This window comes from Sturnira hondurensis, unplaced genomic scaffold (genome assembly GCF_014824575.4).
Source record: "Sturnira hondurensis isolate 20B ecotype Veracruz unplaced genomic scaffold, ASM1482457v3 Scaffold0008782, whole genome shotgun sequence".
Taxonomy (NCBI): Eukaryota; Metazoa; Chordata; class Mammalia; order Chiroptera; family Phyllostomidae; genus Sturnira; species Sturnira hondurensis.
Genome location: NW_028081413.1, coordinates 7,341,757 through 7,362,700, shown reverse-complemented (window position 1 = coordinate 7,362,700; position 20,944 = coordinate 7,341,757). Strand labels below are relative to the sequence as shown.

General features: G+C 44.4%; 1 protein-coding gene across 1 annotated transcript in view; it reads right to left on the bottom strand.

The window, feature by feature from the left end:
- The window catches only part of RYR3 (ryanodine receptor 3), a 521,285-nt gene that overhangs the window by 145,168 nt on the left and 355,173 nt on the right, over positions 1 to 20,944 (bottom strand). The window contains exons 37-38 of the mRNA XM_037056141.1: positions 17,545 to 17,647; positions 16,646 to 16,783 (exon numbers count right to left, since the gene is read on the bottom strand). Coding sequence (XP_036912036.1) covers positions 16,646 to 16,783; positions 17,545 to 17,647 — 241 coding nt within the window. The remainder of the gene's footprint in view (positions 1 to 16,645; positions 16,784 to 17,544; positions 17,648 to 20,944) is intronic.

Here is a 20,944-nt window from a genome sequence, read left to right as displayed (position 1 = left end):
TTAACTCAAAATGAATAAAAGACCTATAAATAAGACCTGAAACAATAAGTTACACAGAAGAAAACATAGGTGCTAAATTTATGGACCTTGGTCTTAAAGAAGATTTTATGAATTTGACTCCAAAGGCAAGGGAAGTAAAGGCAACAATAAACGAATGGGACTTTATCAAACCAAAAAGCTTCTGCAGAGCAAAAGAAACCACCAACCAAACAAAAAGGCAAGTAGCCCATTCAGGGAAGGTATTTGCAAACAAGAGCTCTGACGAGGGGTTAATATTCACAATATTCAAAGATTCATAGAACAAACAATCCAATTAAAAACTGGGCAGAGGATCTGAACAGACACTTGTCCCAAGAAGACATACAAATGGCCAACAGACACATGAAAAGATATTCAACCTCACTAGCTATTAGGGAAATGCAAACCAAAATGAGAACAAGATACCACCTCACACCTGTTAGAGCGGCTACTATCAACAAGACAAGTGACAAGCGTTGAAGAGATTGTGGAGAAAAAGGAATGCTCATTCCCTGCTGATGGGAATGTAAACTGGTGCAGCTGCTATGGAGAACAATATAAAGGTTCCTCAAAAAATTAAGAATAAAGTTACCACATGACTCAGCAAACCCTCTTCTGGGTGACTACCCCTAAAATTAAAAACAGGTACTTGCAAAAACATATTTGCACCTGTACATTCATCGCAGCCTTAGTCACGGTGGCCAAGACATGGCAACAACTGCAGAGTCCTTTGACAGATGACTGGATAAAGATGTGGTGCAGATACATGTGGAACACTGCTCAGTCATAAAAGAGATAAAATACTGCAACTGGTGACACCGTGGATGGATCTTGAGAATAGCAAGGTAAGTCAGACCGAAAACGTCAAGAACCATATGATCGCACTCATATGTGTGATATGAAACTGAAAGCGAGAAATAAACAGGACAAATAAATAAACAAAACCTCACAGACACAGGAGCATGGTGGTAACTAGAGAGAAGGGGGTTGGAGGGTAGTAAAGGGTAAGGGGGTCCCATATGTGGTGATGGAAGGAGATGTGACTTTGGGTGGTGGACGCACCATGCAGTACACAGATGATTTGTCATAGAGTCATACCCTTAGGGCTTATGTAACTTTATTAACCAAAGTCACCCCAGTAAATTTAATTTAAAAAATGTTAAGAGGATGAGGCTATGGAATGTGGAGAAGTAGAATCCCTTGTTGGAAGACACATACATGAGCCACACTACAAGAACAGAGTATCTCCATTTTGAATTGAGGGTGTTAAATATCCTATTTTGATGGAATGATGTTTGAATAGATGCTGGAAACAGAAGACTAGATCAGGTGCTGTTCTTGCCTTCAAGGTGCTCATAAGCCAGGAATTTACATTTTCATTTTCATTTTGGAAAAACCAAGTTTGATCTTTATTTTATAACACTGCAACGGACACTAAAATGGGGCATGTACAAGTGCCACGGGAGAGAGTGGGGTGCAATCAATTCTGGGTGGGCTGAGGCGTGGGAAGAAGACACTGTTGCTGGCTCTTTAGGGTGAAGAATACTAAGCACTGGAATTTCTCTATTATACGTACTATCTCTGAATATTTATTTTACAGATACCACATACCATGAACCGACTAGGCCAAGCCACTGGTCTGAGCATTGTAAGAGTTATCTTCACAGTGTAAAAGGTGAACTCACATAAACTATAGCAGGGCATGGAGTGGAGTGGCCTGTGAACACTGCATGATGTCCGAAGGCTTTGCATTTGTCCACCTGACCCCCTCCTCCTGAATGGCGCCTGCAGGAGTCGGCCGACACGGTGGCATGAACTGTGTTCACAGGCACTGAGACAGAACCAGTATGACTATACTAGCATAGTCCCAAGAAAAGGAAGGGGTGAGGAGCAGTTTTTCAGAGGGACGTCTCGGAAGTTTTCCAGTCTAAAGCAGAAATTCTCACAAGGTGTCTCTCTTGTGGGGCTGGACACACTGTCCCTTCCTCTAAGTTTTTTTTCATTGCTTCCCTGAGGCTATTTTCATCAGATTCAAGCTAAATAACTGTTTTTCTCCAAGACTCCTCTCCATTTCTCAGGGCTCATCCTGGTGCCCAGAAAGATGACTGGCTGAGTAAGTAAGGAAGAAGTTGCTGAAGTGGGACCCGATCCGGCTGTGGGGTGTTCGGAGCTTGGACTAAGTGGCCCTGACACACGCGGATTCGCACTGGTGAGAGGAGATGGCCAGAAAATCGGGGGAGATCTGAGAGAGAGGATGAGTCGAAGGGCTGGGAAGGCACCGCCCACCCCTCCCCATGCCACACCCGTGTCTGGAAGGTGCCGTGACAGAGGTGAGAAGTGCTGCCCTTACTTCATTATTGCACCCCAGTCTGGCTCTGCCTAGCACATGCCTGCAAGGTGTGGATGGCACCCAGATCCTGACTTCAGGCCCGGCGTTCAAGGCAGCGCCCAGGACCGATGAAGGTCCCCCAGTCTGTCAGTGAAAGGAGTGGGGATAAACTCAGGTGGGCGCCTCCATAACCTGTGCCGTCTGCAATAGTCTCGCCTTCTACCTCCACACACTCTACACGGCAGGTGGCTGCTCTACGCCCAGCCCTGGCTCGTCACCAGGATACAAAAATAGAGTTCCTGAAGAGATCTGAAGGATTAATTTAACTTGATGCCGCGTCTCGCAACCCTGTGGGTGTTTCAGGTTCTGACGGGAGATGTAAGCTGAAAACTGTAAGAAAGGATACTGAAGGCAGAGAGAAGCGCAGTTAAAAGATGTTGCTAAGAGATCTCACGAGGCAGGGATCGCTGACTAATAGCTGTTAGGTTAAATAATGTCTGAACGCTCTAGGGGACAGTGACTTACGGGCTAGATGGGCCCAGGAACTTGTTTCCTCAGGAGACAATGTAGAAGTTCCTTTCTGCTGTTACTCTTCACAGTAAAGAGTAAAGGCAAGGCAGAAACGTAAATGCCCTGGGACCCAACATGAGTTCTTCCAGTCCTATGATAACGATTCCCTCTTTTAGCCTATATTTTGGACTGAAAGAATTACAATTCTCTCCACTAACGAGCATATTCTCTGCAGAGGTAACACACATCCTCACAGTCTCTGCTGCACCGGAAAAGCAACCTTCAGAATCATTCAACCGCTCAATGTCCATCCTCTTTTCAACAGGGCATTTTACGGAGTCATAATGAAACCAAATAAATTTAGCGTTTCCTGCACCTGGCTTTCAGATTAATTCAGGATTTGAGCGAGCTCCTAGCCTCACAGAGACTTAAAAATCCAAATCAATATTTATAGTCTAGAGAATGGAACATCCACAGCAAAACATCTCACTCGAGGACAAACAGAAAAGGAAATGACCCTTTAACCTGAAAGGTTAGAGCAGGGACTGCCTACAGGTTCTCTGCCCAGGCCAGCTCTCCAGGTGAGAAGAGAGTGAGATAAATAGATATGAGTGGGACCAAACTGAAGCTCAGTTAAAAGCCAAACGTGACCCCAAGATCACAACAGAAGAAGCTGGACTCCTCATTGTTGTGTGTTGATGGGCAGGGATAATCACTCAGTGGGTGGCATGACATTTGAGGCCAGTCTCGTTGATCAGGCTTTCCAAACATGAGAAAGAATAAGAGGGAAAGAAATGAGAAGAAAACTTCAGGGCAGGGAGAAGACATTCTCAGGAAGCCTGAAGAGCAGTGTAGTCTGTAGCCTGACCCTGGTCAGCAGCCCCCAGGCAAACCTCGGCTGAATGCTAACGGCCCAGATCCTTCAGAGGCTGAGAAAAGGTAGCTTTACACCTTGGTGGCCATGCTACTGAAGACCCCGCACACTTCAGTTCGCTGCCACGAGCCAGCGGCAGGGCAGCATGAATGTGCCAGGGTCAACAGGTGACAAGGAGCCCATGTTTTGGAACATAGTAGACTCTCCGTATATCTGTACACTTGAGGGTTAAAATAATTAATGCATATAACCATGCCCGGCACTCATTGCAGGCTTTATTCAGGTTAACTATTATGCTATCTACAAAGTAGTTATAAAAAGTATGTCCCACAGACCCTTGGGGCAGGCAGGGTCCGCCGAGATCCTGTAGGCAGTTTGCAATACCAAACGCACTGTCCTAGCACTTGGGAGACATTATTTGCCTTTTCACCGAGTTGACAGCTGCTCGGTGCAAAAGCAGTGGCGGGTGACGCTGCCGGGGTCTCAGCAGGAGCTCAGGCGGCAGCACCGAACGCCGATCTTTACAGCCGAAGCGCCAGGAAAGCCCCCGGTTCCACACAAGAATGTGCTCAGTGAAAGAAAAACATTATCCCCTTTATTAATAACACAGTTTTCAGAACATAACTTTTTAAATCCCGTGTGACAAAATGGGAAGTGTGCCTAAAGCGCTCCTTCCCGTCACAGGGCAGCAGTTTGCAGGGGTTGGGGGGGACGGTGGGGGGCGGACGGTGGGGGGAAGGCACCACGTGACTGAGCTGGGGGCCAAGGCAGCCGCTGTCTCACAAAATGACACTTTTAATTAAAAGAGCCACAGAAAAACTGTGGTTAATCAGACTTTGGTAGCTGACAGGCATTATCTTAAAAATGAAAGAAGAGATCTCATCACACTTCAGGGAAAAGCACTGGACAGTATTTCTTGCCATAATACAATTTGAGCTTTGAAAACCGGAATTTTTGAAAAAAGTTTATTTGCCACTGTGAGACAGTTTCCTAATAGAAACTTTGCTTATTAAATTGTTATTAACAAATATAATTTAAAAAACTTTTATAATTAAATCTGTTAACATTTGGAAGCCCTGCATAACTGGGTGAACCAATAATTCCCCAATGACCAGTGCACACTGTTACAAAACATTTGTGGGTAAAACATCCACTCAACATGCAACACAGACCAATGTAGTTTTATGTAAACAAGTGCAACAATTTCTTTAATGTGGTTTTAGATTCCACATGGCAATTAACTTTGGAGAAGCTTATTTTTTTTAAAACAGGAGAAAAATCAAAGTTTAATACACATGCATTGAGAATTTACATAGGCATGACGATTTCATAAAAATTTTAAAGACACTGAGGAAACACTGGGTATATAAGGACATTTTTGGACAAAGGAGAAAAGGGAGGAATGTACCTATTGAGCTTTTATGTAGTGTTAAAGAAGAATTTCCATAATTATCTGAAAAAGCTACCATAATATTCCTCTTTCTAACTATATATATGTTTGAAACCAATTTTTCTTCCTATTCTTTAAACCAGGTATAAGAATTTGAATATCTCCAATTAAGTCAGACATAAGAGATTTATAAAAATGCAAAGCAATGTCACTCTTCTGATCTTTTGTATTAAAAATTTAGTTTTATAAAAGTATGTTATATATGTAAATGTAATGGGTTTTTATTATTTATAAATAAACTAACAATTGTTTTAAAATTTCTGTTTTAAAATAGAATTCAGTAACATTGATAGGCACAAACAACATAAACTAAAGCTTTCTGAGGTCTTTAAAAATTTTTGAAAAGTGTAAAGGGGTCATGAGACCAAAAGGCTTGGGAACCACTGATCTGTGTAAAAGGGTCCCACTGAGGTGATGGCCATGACTCAGAGGCAAAGCTTTCCCTCCAGTTAAGACAAAACCTTATTCCATTAGACCATGTGGTTATGATCACGTATCAGAGAGCTTCGCCTGGAAGGCAGAAGCTTGGGAAGCTTTCCACGTTTGTTTCTGGATGGGAAGTGGGCATAAGATGAGTAGGACATCTTGCATTGAGAAATAAAGAGGATCAAAGAATCGTTGTTTGGAGAACCCAATCCTGGCAGTCAGCAAGGGCCCAGTCATTATTCATTCATCACTAAAGGGCTTTCCCAGTGTTCTTCAGGGCCCTAAATGCTTCTCTTTGCAATCTTGGTTTAAGATCAGTCATCTTCAGAGCAAGTGGGGAGTGCGGTATCTTCTACAGAGAGGCTGTGTGGCCTTCCCTAGCCTGGTCACTTAACTCTCTGCTGCTGACATCAGCTGTCCCTTTAGCAATACTTCACTCTCCTTCATTCGGAAAACTACAGAAGGCTCTGCCCTGGCGTCAGCGCGTCCAGGCCTCAGGACAGATCATCTTCCTAGGTTTCTCCCTGTCCTCATCTTAGTATCTCCATCACCTCCAGTTGTGTCCCTTCAAAGTAGCTTATGAACCAAAGGGTGTTTTCTGTTAAGCACTGAGTTATGTACCCTACAGGAAATTATTCCAAGACACAATTATTACCAGTAGCAGCCTCATTAGGGAAACTAAATACATACATGTGGCTCATTTAATGGGAAGCAAAATCTTTTAAAAATGGGTAAAACTGTATTTTTAAGGAAATAAGATAGTTCACTAGAAGGTAGAGTATCTACAACAAATACTTCCATTCAAAAGAAATTAGAGAAGAGAAATGATAAGATTTTGTTCTCTTATTTTTTCCCTCTAATGGGTCCTTTGTCTAAAGTTCCTTATATTTCTGGACTGGGCCCACAGCACAAAGACGCAGGGAAGAGAAAGCCCGGCCATGAAGTTCAGAGGGGCCTTCCTAGCAGTGGATGCAGTGACCTAATGGAAAGGACTGCTCTCTGCTACGATGAGCGTGGGATGCCATTTTCCTTCAAGAGCTGCGCATACAAGTAAGTAGTCCCTGAAGTGAATATTTATTTTCCTGGTATCAATGGGGGGAAGCTGACAATTTTAGCAGGAATTTCAACTGTGAAGGGAGTCAATTTTCGAAATAAATTTGAACTTCATCCCTAACCAAAGAGATACAGATACGTAAAGAACAGATACAACTAAATAATGATTTCACTGCTGTTGCTTTCCTAAGTTCCCCTGAAGAACACTGCCCTTTAGTGACTTAAAAAACCCTTTAGGAGTCACGGGAAACCAACTCCTGAAAGGGGACAGAGTCCAGGAGAGAGGGAAGGGCAAGGCGGGGAGCTGAAACCTACCGTGTGCCGTAAGTGCGGCCCCTCATTTCTCTCTCAGGCACGTGCACACGTGCACCTACACTCCCCACTCAGGACCTCCACCACCTGTAGTGACATCGCTTCCAGGCTTCGTTGCAGCTCTAGGAGTTTTACCCACTGATTTGCCTGTTTGAAGGAGGCCTTGCCAAGTGCCCTGGATGGCTCGGTTCACGGGATTTTTAAAAAAGCGATATAGTGTTCTTTTCAGAAATGACAAAGAAAGAAAGAAATACGTGTAACCAAATGCTTGTCTTCTGCTGAGATATAAAATCCTATGAAGCAGACTGCCTTAGGGAACCTAGTCATGTGCATGTGGTTCACTTGACAATTATAAATGGCTTCATTTATGAAATTATTATTAACATTCTAGCTCACTCCACTTTGCAATTAGTGTAATTAGGGAGAGTCACATTTAGGCAATTATAGCAAATACATGATCTAGAAACTGCACTTAAAATGGCTGTTCAGGCTAACTCAGAATGGAAATATTTCTAATGCAGTGTATTGTTTAGGAAGACTTGATCCCTGAAAGATACTTTAAAAGAAAAATAGCTACTTTACTACATGATTTCTGGATGAGTCAGACACTCCACAGAAGAAGAAAGGAACAGTGTCTCTACATTAGAGCTAGCCTGAGTACCTCAGTTTGGGAACCAGGTGTTATTGCTATTTACTTTCTTCTACCCACCACGTTGTAACCTGCTGTTGGACCTCCGAACCCCAAGCTCTCCATTCTGTGACCTTTGTAAGAAAATTCTGTAGGTCACCCACAATACTTGGTAAACTCTTTTTCAACGGTCAAATCACCAGCTTGGCGATGCCAACTACAATAAGAGAAAGGTCGTATGTTCTCACGGGGTAGGTTTCAATTTTTGGCTGCAGGGGTCGGGAAAGAATCTTTTTTTTCTCCCCATCTCTAAATTTAGTTCAGAGTCCAAGTGGCCATCATGCAATGAAGTGCATGCTTATTATCAAAGAGCAGATCTTGGCCTCCGGCAAAGCAAATCCCTCTAGCGTGCAGACTCAAAGCTGTGCTGCTGCTGTTACATTTCAATGAGTCTGTTCTTAGGCCTAGCTCAGTATGGAAGGAAATGTCTTCTGATTACATTGAGGAGAAGGAGCTGACACTAACAATTGGAAAAGAAAAATAATTATGTGCCTCTAAATTATGTACGCTGATTTTTAAATTCTAGGTGCTTAAAAATTCAGCTTGTGCTATGCTGTAAATACCGTGGAGGCATTCACAGGTAGTAGATCATTTTCAAGTGAAAGAACAAATGTATTTTGACCTCTGCTTTCTGCCTCCCTTTGGTAGGCTGCATTAGTTGGGGAGATATCCCCAACTCTCTGGGTGGGTTAAATATAATCACAAGGGACCTTTTAAAAGGGAGGAAGGAGGGTCAGGGTCAGAGAAGGATAGGCGATGATGGAAGTAGAGGTTAGACTGATACCCTTGCTGGGAGGAGGTGCTAGTCAAAGAACGCAGGGGGCCTTTAGATGCTGGGAAAAGAAAGCAAGAGGCAGCTCCATTTTTAGAGCCTCTGGAAGGAGTATAGTGCTACTAACCCCTTTCAGACTTGCGATCTCCAGAACTGGGTGATAACACATTTGTGTAGTTTTAAAGCCACTAAGTGTTCAGTAATTTGCTACAGCAGCAATTGGAAACTAATACACTCCCACTGGTAGAAAGGCCAGGTTTGACGCTATTTGACTCCTTTTCCAACCAAAGCTACACGTCAGACTGGAGGGTCTCAATGAGCAAACGGCTGTAAAACTTCCCCGCAGAAGGCGGGACCTGAGAGAGATCCAGTTTTGTTTTTGCTGAGGCGAGCGGAGTGAGTGGCAGGGTGCAGACACAACGGAGGTCTGCCTGGGTCTGGCCAGAGCCTCTGTCAAACCATGGTGACACTGAACGAGGAAAGCACCTGCTGCAGCACTGCGGTGGCCAATCAGATCACAGACACAGGGCACAGACAGCGCAGTCCGTAGTTTCCCTGACCATTCCCATTCTGGCCTCTTCTCTCCCTTTGACCATCACGGGCTAGAACTGCAGACCTTTTAACACTAACTACTGCGTGCGTGACAGATGCTGATGGTGTGAACCATCGTGGCATAATGAGTATTCCCGACCTCATAGGCAGCTTCCGTTTATCCCTTCTTCCTCCTTCCCAGAACCCAGATTTTTTGGAGACATGAGTCTCTCTACTTTAGGGCCCGTGATCCTCAGTGAAAGCTGATGCAACCCCACTTCAAAGGTGGGCTCTGTTGATTGATTTAAGTCAGGATTTTATTTTCTAGTCATGCTCATTGGTTCATAAATGAACCTGTGACCAGATTCTCCAAACAGTGGTAATCTCAGGATCCTTGTTTCACACATACAAGGGTAGGAGAAGCTTTTGTCTTTTTTTAAAATTTATTGATGTGTGTGATCATGTGCGTGTGTGTGTGTATGTGTGTGTGTGCATGAGAGAGAGAGAAAGAGAGAGGGTGAAAGAGAGAGAAACATCAATTTGCTTTTCCACTTATTTATGCATTCGTTGGTTGTTTCTTGAATGTGCCCTGATTGGGGATAGAACTCGAAACCTTGGGGTATCAGGACAATTCTCCAATCAACTGAGCTACCTGGCCAGGGCAGGAAAAACTTTCTTGCTTTTCCCTTGCACACTGTTGTGGCTGGACGTGAGGCCAGAACTGCAGCCACTGTCTGACCCTCAGCCTGAAGGCACAGCTGGAACACGTGTGGAGAGTGTGAGCAGAGCCAGGGATGAACCAGGCTGGTGGCTGGCTCTGTCCCTGGACTTCCAGGCATGCCCAGATTCTCTCAGCTCCACTACCTGAGGTTCCCCCCCCCCCCGCCCCCGAAAGCATCTGCTATGATACATGTGGCGATGAAGTTCTTTTGACCCATCGTTTGTATATTCACTTCAGAAGTTGAGAGATATACAAACTTCTAAGTAGTAGGACATTAGACTGGGCACCATTCAGCAGAACCCTCGCCTGACATCACACAAGTAGTAAATGATGAAGCTGGCTCTCTAACCTCGGCTGCTGGAATCTAAACTGTCTCCAAGCTGCCTACTTTCAACAGCTTCATAAAATTAAAAAAAATAGTAATGCTTTAAATTTATATTATACTGTCTAGATGGTCTCTTATAATCAACTACGTAAAGGATTCAGAAACAAATCCTGGTAATTATAAAGCTTTGGCTGCTTTTCCAACTGACTCTGAACTGGGCAAATTACTCATTTTCCCAGTGCCTCAGTTTCTTCAGCAATAAAATGACGTGGGCAATATAAAATTCACATTGCAGAAAAGGTACGTGAGGATGGAACAGGGACGAACGTGCTCGGTGCTCGGTCCTAGCCCTGGCGGTGTGACCTTGGTAAAGTTGTTTTACTTCTCTTCTCATTATCTGTGCACTTCTAAGAAGTCAAGTCACTTGCAGCTTAAGATTCTAGAATTCTGTGTGTCTCTGACCCACTGAGCTTTTGAAAAGGTTTTACTAATTCATGAAGACAGCAGATGAATGCCCAAGGCTTCATCGAGTTTAACTGATGAAGTTAAATCGTACCACTCCATTTGAAGGCCACCTGGCCCGATCTTGACATTACCCAGCTTGCTGTTATTAACAGTAAAACCTGAGACTGAGAAAAATCTTAAAAGTACAGGGGTGGCCGACCACGGTGTGTAACTGGCCCTCACCGAAGCACCACTGCACACCACTAATCCTCACGTCGAGGAGAGGGGCTGTGGCAGCTGACAGCCTTGTGATGGCTGCTCTGCCCTGCCCTGCCCTGTGGTTGAAGAGAACCCTTCCTGGGTCGGGGTCGGAATGCACAACAGCCTGCTGATTTGGTCAGGATGACTTCCCGGGGAAGGTCTCATGCCTGCTGCACTCTGAGCCTCAGAGCTTCCTCTGGACTGAAAGTCTGGTCTGCATTATAAAGTGGCCAAATACTTATTAGCATAGGAGGTCAGAGTGGGAAGTTCAATCCCTCTGCCCCAAGGGGACTTGGAAAATTCATCACGTTAATTTCTCTGCACTTTCCCCGCCCAGGCCGTGCTGCGGGCACCACTTTTTGCCTCATTCCACGAGAACACGGATGCTGTTGGAAACACTGAGAGCAAGGTTACAAGTCTCTGGAAACCTGAAAAAGCCTGCGAAGACAATAAGGAGCCCTGTTCCTGGATGACAAGACAGAACTGCTCCGTTTACTGCACGTCCCCAGGGCCCCGTGACCAGGCGGTGGCTGTCAGACCCCAGAGGCGTGTGAGGGATTAGGGACCGCCTCAGGCTCTGAAACAAGGGGCTGAACCTCTGAGGACCCACGCAGCCCTCACTCTCCCAGCTCTGCATTTAATTTATGGACCTGTACCCTGTTTCCTTCTCTCCTGCCTTCACTGGCTGGGGAATAGGGGTAAAAGTTCAAGTTGCTGGCTAGAACATTCTATTTCTTATTACAATTACAGTAGCCAATGTTTACCAAGAGCTTCCTGTGCTAAACACGGCACCTCAATTACCACTGAACCCTTATAACCACCAGGGAAGAACGGAAAAAAGACTCAGTTGGAACAGAGTTTCCTGAACAGTGATGGTCATTACCACACTAAGCCTCACCTTATATTCTTTTAAAGATTAGTCATTGGTTTTCAAATTCTTTTAAAGATTACTTATTTATTTTTAGAGAGAGGGAAAGGAAGGGCAAAAGAGAGGGAAAGACACATCAATGTGTGGTTGCCTCTTGCACACCCCTAACTGGGGAACTGGCTTGCAACCCAGGCATGTGCCCTGAATGGGAATCGAACCAGTGGCCCTTTGGTTTGCAGGTCAGTGCTCAATCCACTCGCCAGCCACACCACACCAGCCAAGGCTTACTTTATTTTTTTAATAAGGCAAAGAAACGCTCCAACTTAATAAACAAACTGAGGCTCCTGTAACTAGACAGTCTGCAGAGGCAGCGTGGGGGGAGCGAAGGCTGGAGAAGGAGCACCAGAGACAGAGGCCCCTGCCTCGATCCACATCTGGTGGGAGCCCCACATGTTGTCCAGTCTATCTGGCCTGGCTGCCCTTGACCTTGGCTCTCAGGGCTAGCTGTGTGTGGACAGTAGGTGGTTGCTGGATATTTCTGCTACATCTGTGTCTGGATTTCCCTTACTGGTTTTCTACCTTAGCCAGAGCTTCCCCACCTGGGATGATGAAGACAAGAGTGCAAGCAAAATGACTGTCTCTCCCGCCACCACTGACCTCCCCCCCATCAGAAGCAGCCCTGCAGACCACCAGGGAAACTGCTGACCCTGCCGGTCCACTTCTGTGGCCCGTGGGCTCTCATCCATCATATAGAGATAATTAGCTTGTTGTTTTTCAAATCAGTCAACTAGCCCCATAATCACCTTCTCAAAAACATTCAGGCAATTAAATGACTGATGAGACAGTGGGGAAAAGAGCAGCGAGAGAGAATAGATGACCCCCTGAAATGAAGATGCGGCAGAGATGGGGCAGCAGAAGACTCAGGGGACGGAGGTCTCTGTCTTCACTGTGTTGGGAAATCATCGAACTGCTCTCATTTTGGTCTCGACCTCTGTTCAGCATGGAGAATAAACTGATGATGGGGCAAGCTAGGGGCCACGTGCCCCCGAACCTGTGCCCCCCGTCCTCTCCCCCTGCCGCTGCAGCCTCTCCCCAGCCACCCCTGCAGTGTTCTGAGAGAGCTGGGGCCCCGGACATGTAGCAGGATTTCAGCCTCTTCCTTTCTTATTGCAAACATCGTGTCCAAATAATTTTGCTTCTCTCAGTCCTAGTTGTCTGCTGTGCAAAATAGGAACCTGGCTGTTTGCTGGAGGATAAAATCAGGTGAGGGGATGTGAAGTGTTGAGCACAGTGCTTGGAACAAAGGCGGCGGTCAGTAAATGTAGGTTTTCTCTCCCCTGACAACCAAAGGGCAGGCCTGATGCTGACTCATTCAACAGATGCAGAACCACCTGTTCTGTGTGTATTGCTGAGAAGCACTGGACCGGGAGCCAGGGCAGCATCAGAATGAGTTCTGTTCCCTGCTTGGCCATCCGTGAGGGCAAGGTGCTCTTGCTTAATGCCTCGGGTTCTCCATTTCCTCGTCTCCACGCTAGGGCTAACGATTCCTGCGTTGTGTGCCATGCAGGGCTCCCCAGGCAAAAGGAGAGAGGTGTGAAAACTCTCCTTGCAATGTTTAAGGAGCTAAATAAAAGGCAGGCTCTACCCCTCCCCTCTATGTCTGCTAACTCAATCATCTACCTCACAGGGATCCATACAGACCATCTGTAACACCTTCCTCTTCCTCACATTTCTAACTGGTTGCCAAGACATGCCAACCCTGCCTTTGTAAGGTGTCTGACACCTGGAGTGCACCTCTCGCTGTTACTGCCTGTATCGGTTTTTTATTGCTGCTGTGACAAGCCAATCCGCACTTAACTACAAAACAACACCAGTTTCCTGTCTCACAGCTCCGTTGCCCAGAAGTCTGATTCAGATCCGGGCTGACCCAGACCGACTGCCAGGGGAGAGGAAAAAATGTAATGTTCATCGAGGACCTATTTTGGGCCAGGTCCAGTGATAGACGCCGCCTCTGGAGGAATGACTCGGTGACCACATGTTTATATTCAGGGGAACTGTGCTCAAACTCCCGTGCATGAGAAACACAGGCCTAGATCTAACAGGTGAAAGGTTTTCTAGGGAATTCGTTGGTTTGGGATATGAACACAAAGTGTAACCCAGTACAGTGGGCTGCTACTGTTAGATTTTCTCTCTTCATTATCATATGATCTTTTGATAAGCCTGTAACAGCTTCCATCTTCAACATGGCTTGGAGTTAGCTTAGGTGAATGCAGTAATACGGAGCCAGCGAGCCGGATTCTCATGGGCTGCAGGACCCTGCTGCTTCCTGTTTCCTAGGAGTGCTGACGTTCCCTGCAGGCCATGGCCACCACCAACCTCTCCTACAGGAGACATTGTCCTACCTACCCTGGAAACCTTGAGTGCGATCTTTGGCTTGGTTGACGTTTTGATGTTAAAATTTTGGCTTCTGTCGGGCTCATACTTTCTACATATAACAATGAGGCAAGCAGTGAGTTATCTCACAGATGTGGTTGGCAAGAAAAAAAATGGCTTTAAAGAGCTTTCCTCTATGTAATATTTATGTTGGGGGCTTCCCAATAGGGATGCTGTCCGTTCTTTGGCAGGTGTCATGAGGTAAGGGAGAGAGGGAGGCGGAAGAGCTGAATCAAGTCACAGCTTTACTCGTCTTGGTCACCTCGGGCTGGTGACATTCAGTCCCCTGGAAATTTTCCTGGAACACCTCAGTGTGGACAAAATAAAGGAAAGTATCCCTTAGTTCTTCTGAGTCCTATTTTCATCCAACCATACAACGGAAGAGTTGGAAAGAAAGAAACTAACAGCAGTGACTAACAGTCCACCCTCCCGTGGTGTCTGCACGGGATGGGTTCGGGACCACCCCTGCACACACTGAACTCCCTGGATGCTCAAGTCCCTCACCCAGAATGCTGCAGTATTAGCGTATGGCCAGAGCACATCCTCATCCTCCCATAGGCTGTAAATCACCTCTAGATTAGTTATACTACCTAATATAATGTATATGTCATATTTAAGGAATAGTTCAGTACAGACACAACCATTGTAGGCCAAACTACATAGGGCATGTGTGCCACAATGTAGCTATGCAGAACCCGGAGCCACAGGGGGGTTGGGTAGGGGGATGGCTATGGGAAGTATTTGGTAAGTTGTCAATTCACGCTGGAATGTTATTCTCATTAGCTACACTTTTCATATTTTGTGAAATGCAAGGCCAAGAGAAATCAGATAGGCCATAACATTGACAAAGTTACCAACATTTTAAAGGATTTTGACCCCTTTATTACAACTGCCTACTTACTCAGAAACACTGTCTCCACTCAATCAAGTTAAAAACAATTTTGTGGCAGTTAAAGCATTGCTAATATTTTCTCTTAAAATGTCAGCTCTGAGTGAGGGACTTTATGATTGTGGAACCTCAGGCAGGGAACCCATATGCAGACAGCCAGACATGCTTGACCACCTTCTATTTCTGGCTATGGAACTCCAGGATAGAAGACTTATGACACAAAGTTAGTACCTTTCGTAATGCATAAACCTGAGAAGGAAGAGACCCAGAGAGGGGTGAAGACATGGGGGAGTCTCATCCTCAGGTGGCCTCTCAGGTTTGCACGTTCTGCCGGAACAGGCGGAATGCGGTCTTTGTGCCCGAGGCCCTAGGTGGTAGCAGTGCTAACGACGGCAACCCCTGGAGCCTGGGCCCCATTCTCAGCATCAGAGAGACTTCCCAGAGCCAGGTGATGCGTCTGACAGACTCCATTTCCCTGACACGAAGTGGTCACCTTGGAGGGCGCCTAGTCGTGACATTCCATCAGCAAGAAACAACCACTTTCAAAGTCTCAGCATGCAATACCGGTCAGCTCAGTCTATTTTTAGTTCTGCTTTGGCAGGAACCACAAAAGGAGTCTCAACTCACTTTTTCGTGCCTTTAGAATCCTGCTGGCACATCCTCGGCAGATACCCACCCTACTCTTTCTGTGGCAACAGATGGGACTGAGTCAGGGTTGCCAGGGCGACCGCTGCCAAGTACCCCATACCCTTTTGCAGAGACTTCACTTCTGCTGATGAATGGTGAAGGCTCTTCCTCTCAGATTCTGACAAAGATGGAAGGTCAGTGTAAAAAGGGCAATAAGACGTATGAACCTCCAAGTAGTGTTTTCAGACAAACCAATCATACCTTGACAGGCTATTGCTCTAGTCCATGATTTGAAGGCATAGTCTAATACGGATAAGGACAGAGAACAAGATAAAAGGCAACTATATTAAATGTGGGAAGTTCCTTCTTTAGACACATGAAATATTTGCAGAATCTGATACTAAATAGCAGACTGAGCATATACAATATGCAGACAATGTTCCTTTTGAAATGTTAATGGTTTCTAGGCAGTAAACTGCCTGGCAGAGCAAGCTATGATCTTGTTTCAACGGGGGTCGCACGCATGGTAGGAGTCACCTATACTATAAGGATGAAAGAAATGCATTTGGACAAGGTTTGGTGTTTTTGCAAGAATAGAAGGTCAAAGCCCTCTAGGATGTTACATTATGAAAAGCGTAGTCAAAAGACAAAAACAACCTCCCCAAAACTCCACATCCTGTTTCCTTTACTTCCCTTTTATTATTATTTTGTTTCCTCAAAATTACTGAGGCAGTTTTTGAAGCAAAGGAACCAGAAGCAGAAGTGACAGAAACAACAATGGTCAGAAGAGGAAGATGGTGGAAACCTAAAACAAAGAACAGAAACACATGTCTAGGCACATTTAACTAGAGATACAAGAGCAGACAGACCCACCCAGCAAGAGACCTCTCGGGTTTCAAAAGACTGGAAGTCAATTAAATCAGAAGCACAGCCCAAAATATACAAAAACCACCACCACCACCACCACTCATAATAGATGCCCAGATGCTGTCTCTGAAGCTAAGCAGCCCATCTCTATCTGAGGTATTTGTTAGAAAGCTAATTCCCCTACTTAAGTCTTAGAGGAAGGAGCACTGCTTGGGCGGCGCTGTAACTGAAAGGTACTGTCACTTACTAGGGCACTTCTGCTCCTCCACCGCCGGCTGCTCCGTTTCTGGCTTGGGAAGGCCTTGGATTTTCTGCACCAAGGCACAGAGTTTGCCCGCCCAGGAGGTGACCTCCTCTTCCTCCTCCTCTTCCTCCAGGGGGACCCCTAGCAGGTCACAGAACAAAGTGGACATCTTGAATACTATATGAAACCATCATATGATTGAGAGAACATAAGAACTCCTGGAACTTTAAATGTTTACCTACCCAAAATCTTTTTGCAAGTTTTTAAAAAAGGTGATTTCTTGTATACAAGAACATCAAGTAATTTCAATCCCAAGATTTAACTCTTCTGACCTATACCCCCAGAGCACTGTAGAATCTTGAGAAAGAAGGAGATAACTCTGACTTATTTCAAATGAAAAGACCATCTATCCAATACATTACTCAATCCTCTGATACATGAGCAGCACAAGCACTAAGAGCCACTGAAAGTCAGCAGAGACGCATTAGAATCCTTAAGGGCAGAAGCTACAGTAATGTATCACTGCAAATGCTGCAAAGCAAAGGGGATTAGAGTGTTGTTGGCTCAGTTGGGAGCAGAGTCCTGGTCCCAACTACCTAACTTGAAGTGAGCTGGGTGAGGTTTACATCACGGTCCGTTATTATCTTTCCTTCTTCAGAGACACCATCCCTTCTCACATCTCAGCAAAATCTTCTAGGTAGAAGGAATTTCAGTCCTGTGTTATGCCAGGATGATTTCCTCTATCTTCTTTGACCCAAGTAGATGGGTAGGACCATTTCTTGAATAATTAGTATTGCAATTTTAAACAGAAAAATAACTTCCCACTTTCCCTCCCCCCACTAGCTTCTAGGGAAGGACTCAGGGACAGACTTGTCCTTGAAGCTGCATCCCTGGAAGCTCACCACAGTGTGAGAGAAGGTCCTCGTGGAAGTCGTACAGCTCTTCCCGGATCTCGTCTGGGCAGGGGCAGTTCTCTCCCAGTTGAAAGTTAAGGAGCATGTTGATCTTTAAGGGACAAAGAAGAATGGCTAGTTGGTTCTCCAAAGAACTCAGATCCTGCCTTAGGCAGACAGACACCCAACGCTGCCAGCAAATTTTATTTGATCCATGTGTGTGTGTGTGTGTGTGTGTAAAATGGTCAACATTTAAAAGTAGCTTGCATTTTCCTGATTGTAAAAGTAGTTTATTAATTGCACAAAATGTGGATAATACCTAAGGAAGAAAGTTTACTGAGATCTCACCACCCAAAGATACATTAATATTTCAGTTAATATCTTCCAGTCTTTATGTGTGCAGGTTGAGACTGTATTCTAGATAAACTCTTTTGAAGCTCATGTTTTCCCACCTAACAATTCATCTTGAACATTTTTATTTCCTTAACTTGTTTTTTAGTAGGGGCGCTGCATTTTAATCATATGGATAAATAGCAATTTATACAAAATTAATGACCTGTTATATTTTTTATTTTCATTATCTTTATAAATAAAGTTAATATTAATCTCCTTTTACGTAATTTTTGTTCCCATCTCTGACCATTTTCTTAGGATAAAGTCCTAAAAGCAAAATGATGAGATCAAAAGGTCTGTACATTTCAATGGTTTTTGGCATGAATTGCTATATCGCCCTCCAGGAAGCTCACAGCGATTTGTATTCTTATTGAATTGATGCAGGAGTATGTATTTCTTTGTCATCTTCATTACAGAAATGAGAGTTAATGCATTTTCAAATATTTTCCAATTTAATGGGTGAAAATGTCATACCCCACTTGCTTCATTTTGCATTTAATTGGTGAGGCCAAACTTTGTTTTTCCACATATAAGGGCCATTTTTACTTCATAGTTTATAGATAACCCAACCATGTTCTCCTTCCATTTTTCTGTGGGGCAGTTATTGTTTTAAAAATTAATTGAAAAATAATAAAAAAATTGATGAGCACTTTGCACATCTCTGAACTATTAACTCTTGTAACATATATTCCAAATATATTCTCTAGTGTTTAGTGAGCTTTTGTTTGTGTGCTTTTTTTGAGACGTAGGCTTTACTGTTGTAGACCACTCTGCCTGGTTCTAGGAATTGTATTTCTACCCCTTGTGGCTAAGGGCGAGAGACGACCTCTGGAATGCAAACTGCAGGAGACAAAGCTTGTCTCTGGTAGCAGATGCTACCTCAGTTTCCTCTCCCTGCCCCCAAAGCTTGGTTGGAAGTCAATGATGGGTAAGACCCCTCACAGCAGGGGAGGGGGGCAACCTAAGCCAGACTCCTAAGCTTGGGAGGCCTTCATGGAAGGACTCAGGGAGCTGAAACAAAGAATAATGGACTCTGACCCCCGGCTTTGACATAGCCGAGTCCCCATGTTCTCTGAGAGAAGCGCTTCCTGGCTCTAATCCCCTTAAGCCCCTGAATACCTGATGAGGAGCGGTGCAGCTCCTTGCCTTGCTAGAGCATGTCCTGGGGAAAAAATCTGGCATCACAAAGACTTCCTGAAAAACCTGTGAAATCTGCTCTGCTAAGAGTGCTTTCATTCATATGGTAAGGGTTCGAGCAGGAAACCCTAAAACTCTGTTCCTGACAGACTCTGACTCAAACTAAGCCCTCAGATTTCTTTGAAATGTTATCTACTATTTGATCCTTGCTGCCCTGTATTCCCTCCCATGTATTGCAACCTAATAAAATGCCCTGGAAGAGGGGGCTCGAGGCCTTTTTCTCCTTGGAGAAACTGGCTACCCCTCCTCTCCAAGCAGATCACATCCTGTCTCAGCCATATTTACTCTTATCTGTGGTACCTGGGGGGACTTGCAAGGACAGTTGCCCCCATACTTTGTGCTCTGCAGTCAGTCTGGGACCTTTTGCACTGTAGTTTTGTCTCAGGCATTGTTACCTCTGCGTCATGGTCCACTCTGACTGTCTAGGGAAACCCACGGATTCTTCTCAGATTAATATTTTAAACAAATGAAATAAAATGTATAGAGTTACAAGGAGAAGCCATTATATTGAAACCTAGTTATTAAGATTATAAAAAACAAATAGCACGTACACTTATAGGACAAAAGCACCCAGAGGCAGGCCTTGGAGCCATTGCCATCCTCAAGTACGTGATGAGTGTGAGTGATATTTCAAGGCAGTAAAACCACTGTAGTACGAAATGAAAAAATATGCAATTTATGTTGCTGATGAAGTCCAGCCTTTGCTTTGCTGCCTACTTTAATAATTAGAAAATACTATCAGAGATTAATAAAAAGTTGGTAGAAATGAAGCTGCCATTCATTTCCCACTCAGATTCCCAGGCGCCTGAGTTCTCCGCAGACCCAGACTCCAGGCTGGGGAACATCTGCAGGAGCCAGAGCGGTGACCAGAGGTCATCTTGTCCATTCTGCTGCCTCAGGCAGAGCAACTCAGACAACAGAAAGGCTTTTTTCTCCTTCTGTCTAGGTTTCTAGGTGAAAAAAATCCACCACCTTTTTTATTAATCCACGGACCATATTTAATGTTGTTAGAGCACAACAAACAATTTTTTGGAAGTAGGTAGCAGTGTAGTTTGTAATACAATAATATTTATAGAATAGGTTGGAAAAGTAACTTTTGTGGTTGTTCTGTAATGTTAAGTTATGGTAATTATATCAACATATACTGATAGGCTATTTGTTAACTAAAAATAAGATCTGAAGATCTGGTTCCAGAACTAGGAAATTAATTTCTTTACTGACAGGTCTTCCCTTCTGTGGAACGTGTAAGAAGCAGCAGCCCACCAGCCTGCAGCGCATAAATCCAAAAGGGCATAAAGCAAAAGGGCGGTGAGCCGAACTTTCTACTGGAGCTCATAGCCTTTAATGAAGCCCTTTAGAAAGTTCAAGTCTTGCTGACTATGTTTGGCTAATTTGCCAACAATCATGGGACTAATAACCTTAGTTTTAGCTATTCTAATACGTAGTTACACTCCCAAGTGTGGTTTTTTCATCTCTCTGAATACTGTGTGGATACAGGGCTGAAAACCTACTCTCTCCTCAAAGGTTATCAAAGGATGAAGTAATCAATCATATCACTGTTTTAAAATTTTAATTCTTATACATTCCATTTTCCAAGTGTTTTTTACATTTCTCTCCCCTAAAATTGACCTAAATCTCCCATACCCTTTGTAGATACTGAATTCTTATTTAGAGAGTTTTATTGGTGGATTCCTTCTGGAAATAAATACTCAGGGACAGTGGCAGATGGGATAGCAGGGTTTGACGGGAGTTTGTACCCCTTTTTTCTTTTCAATTCTAGACCAGCAGCATCAATGTTACCTGCAAACTTGCTAAAAAT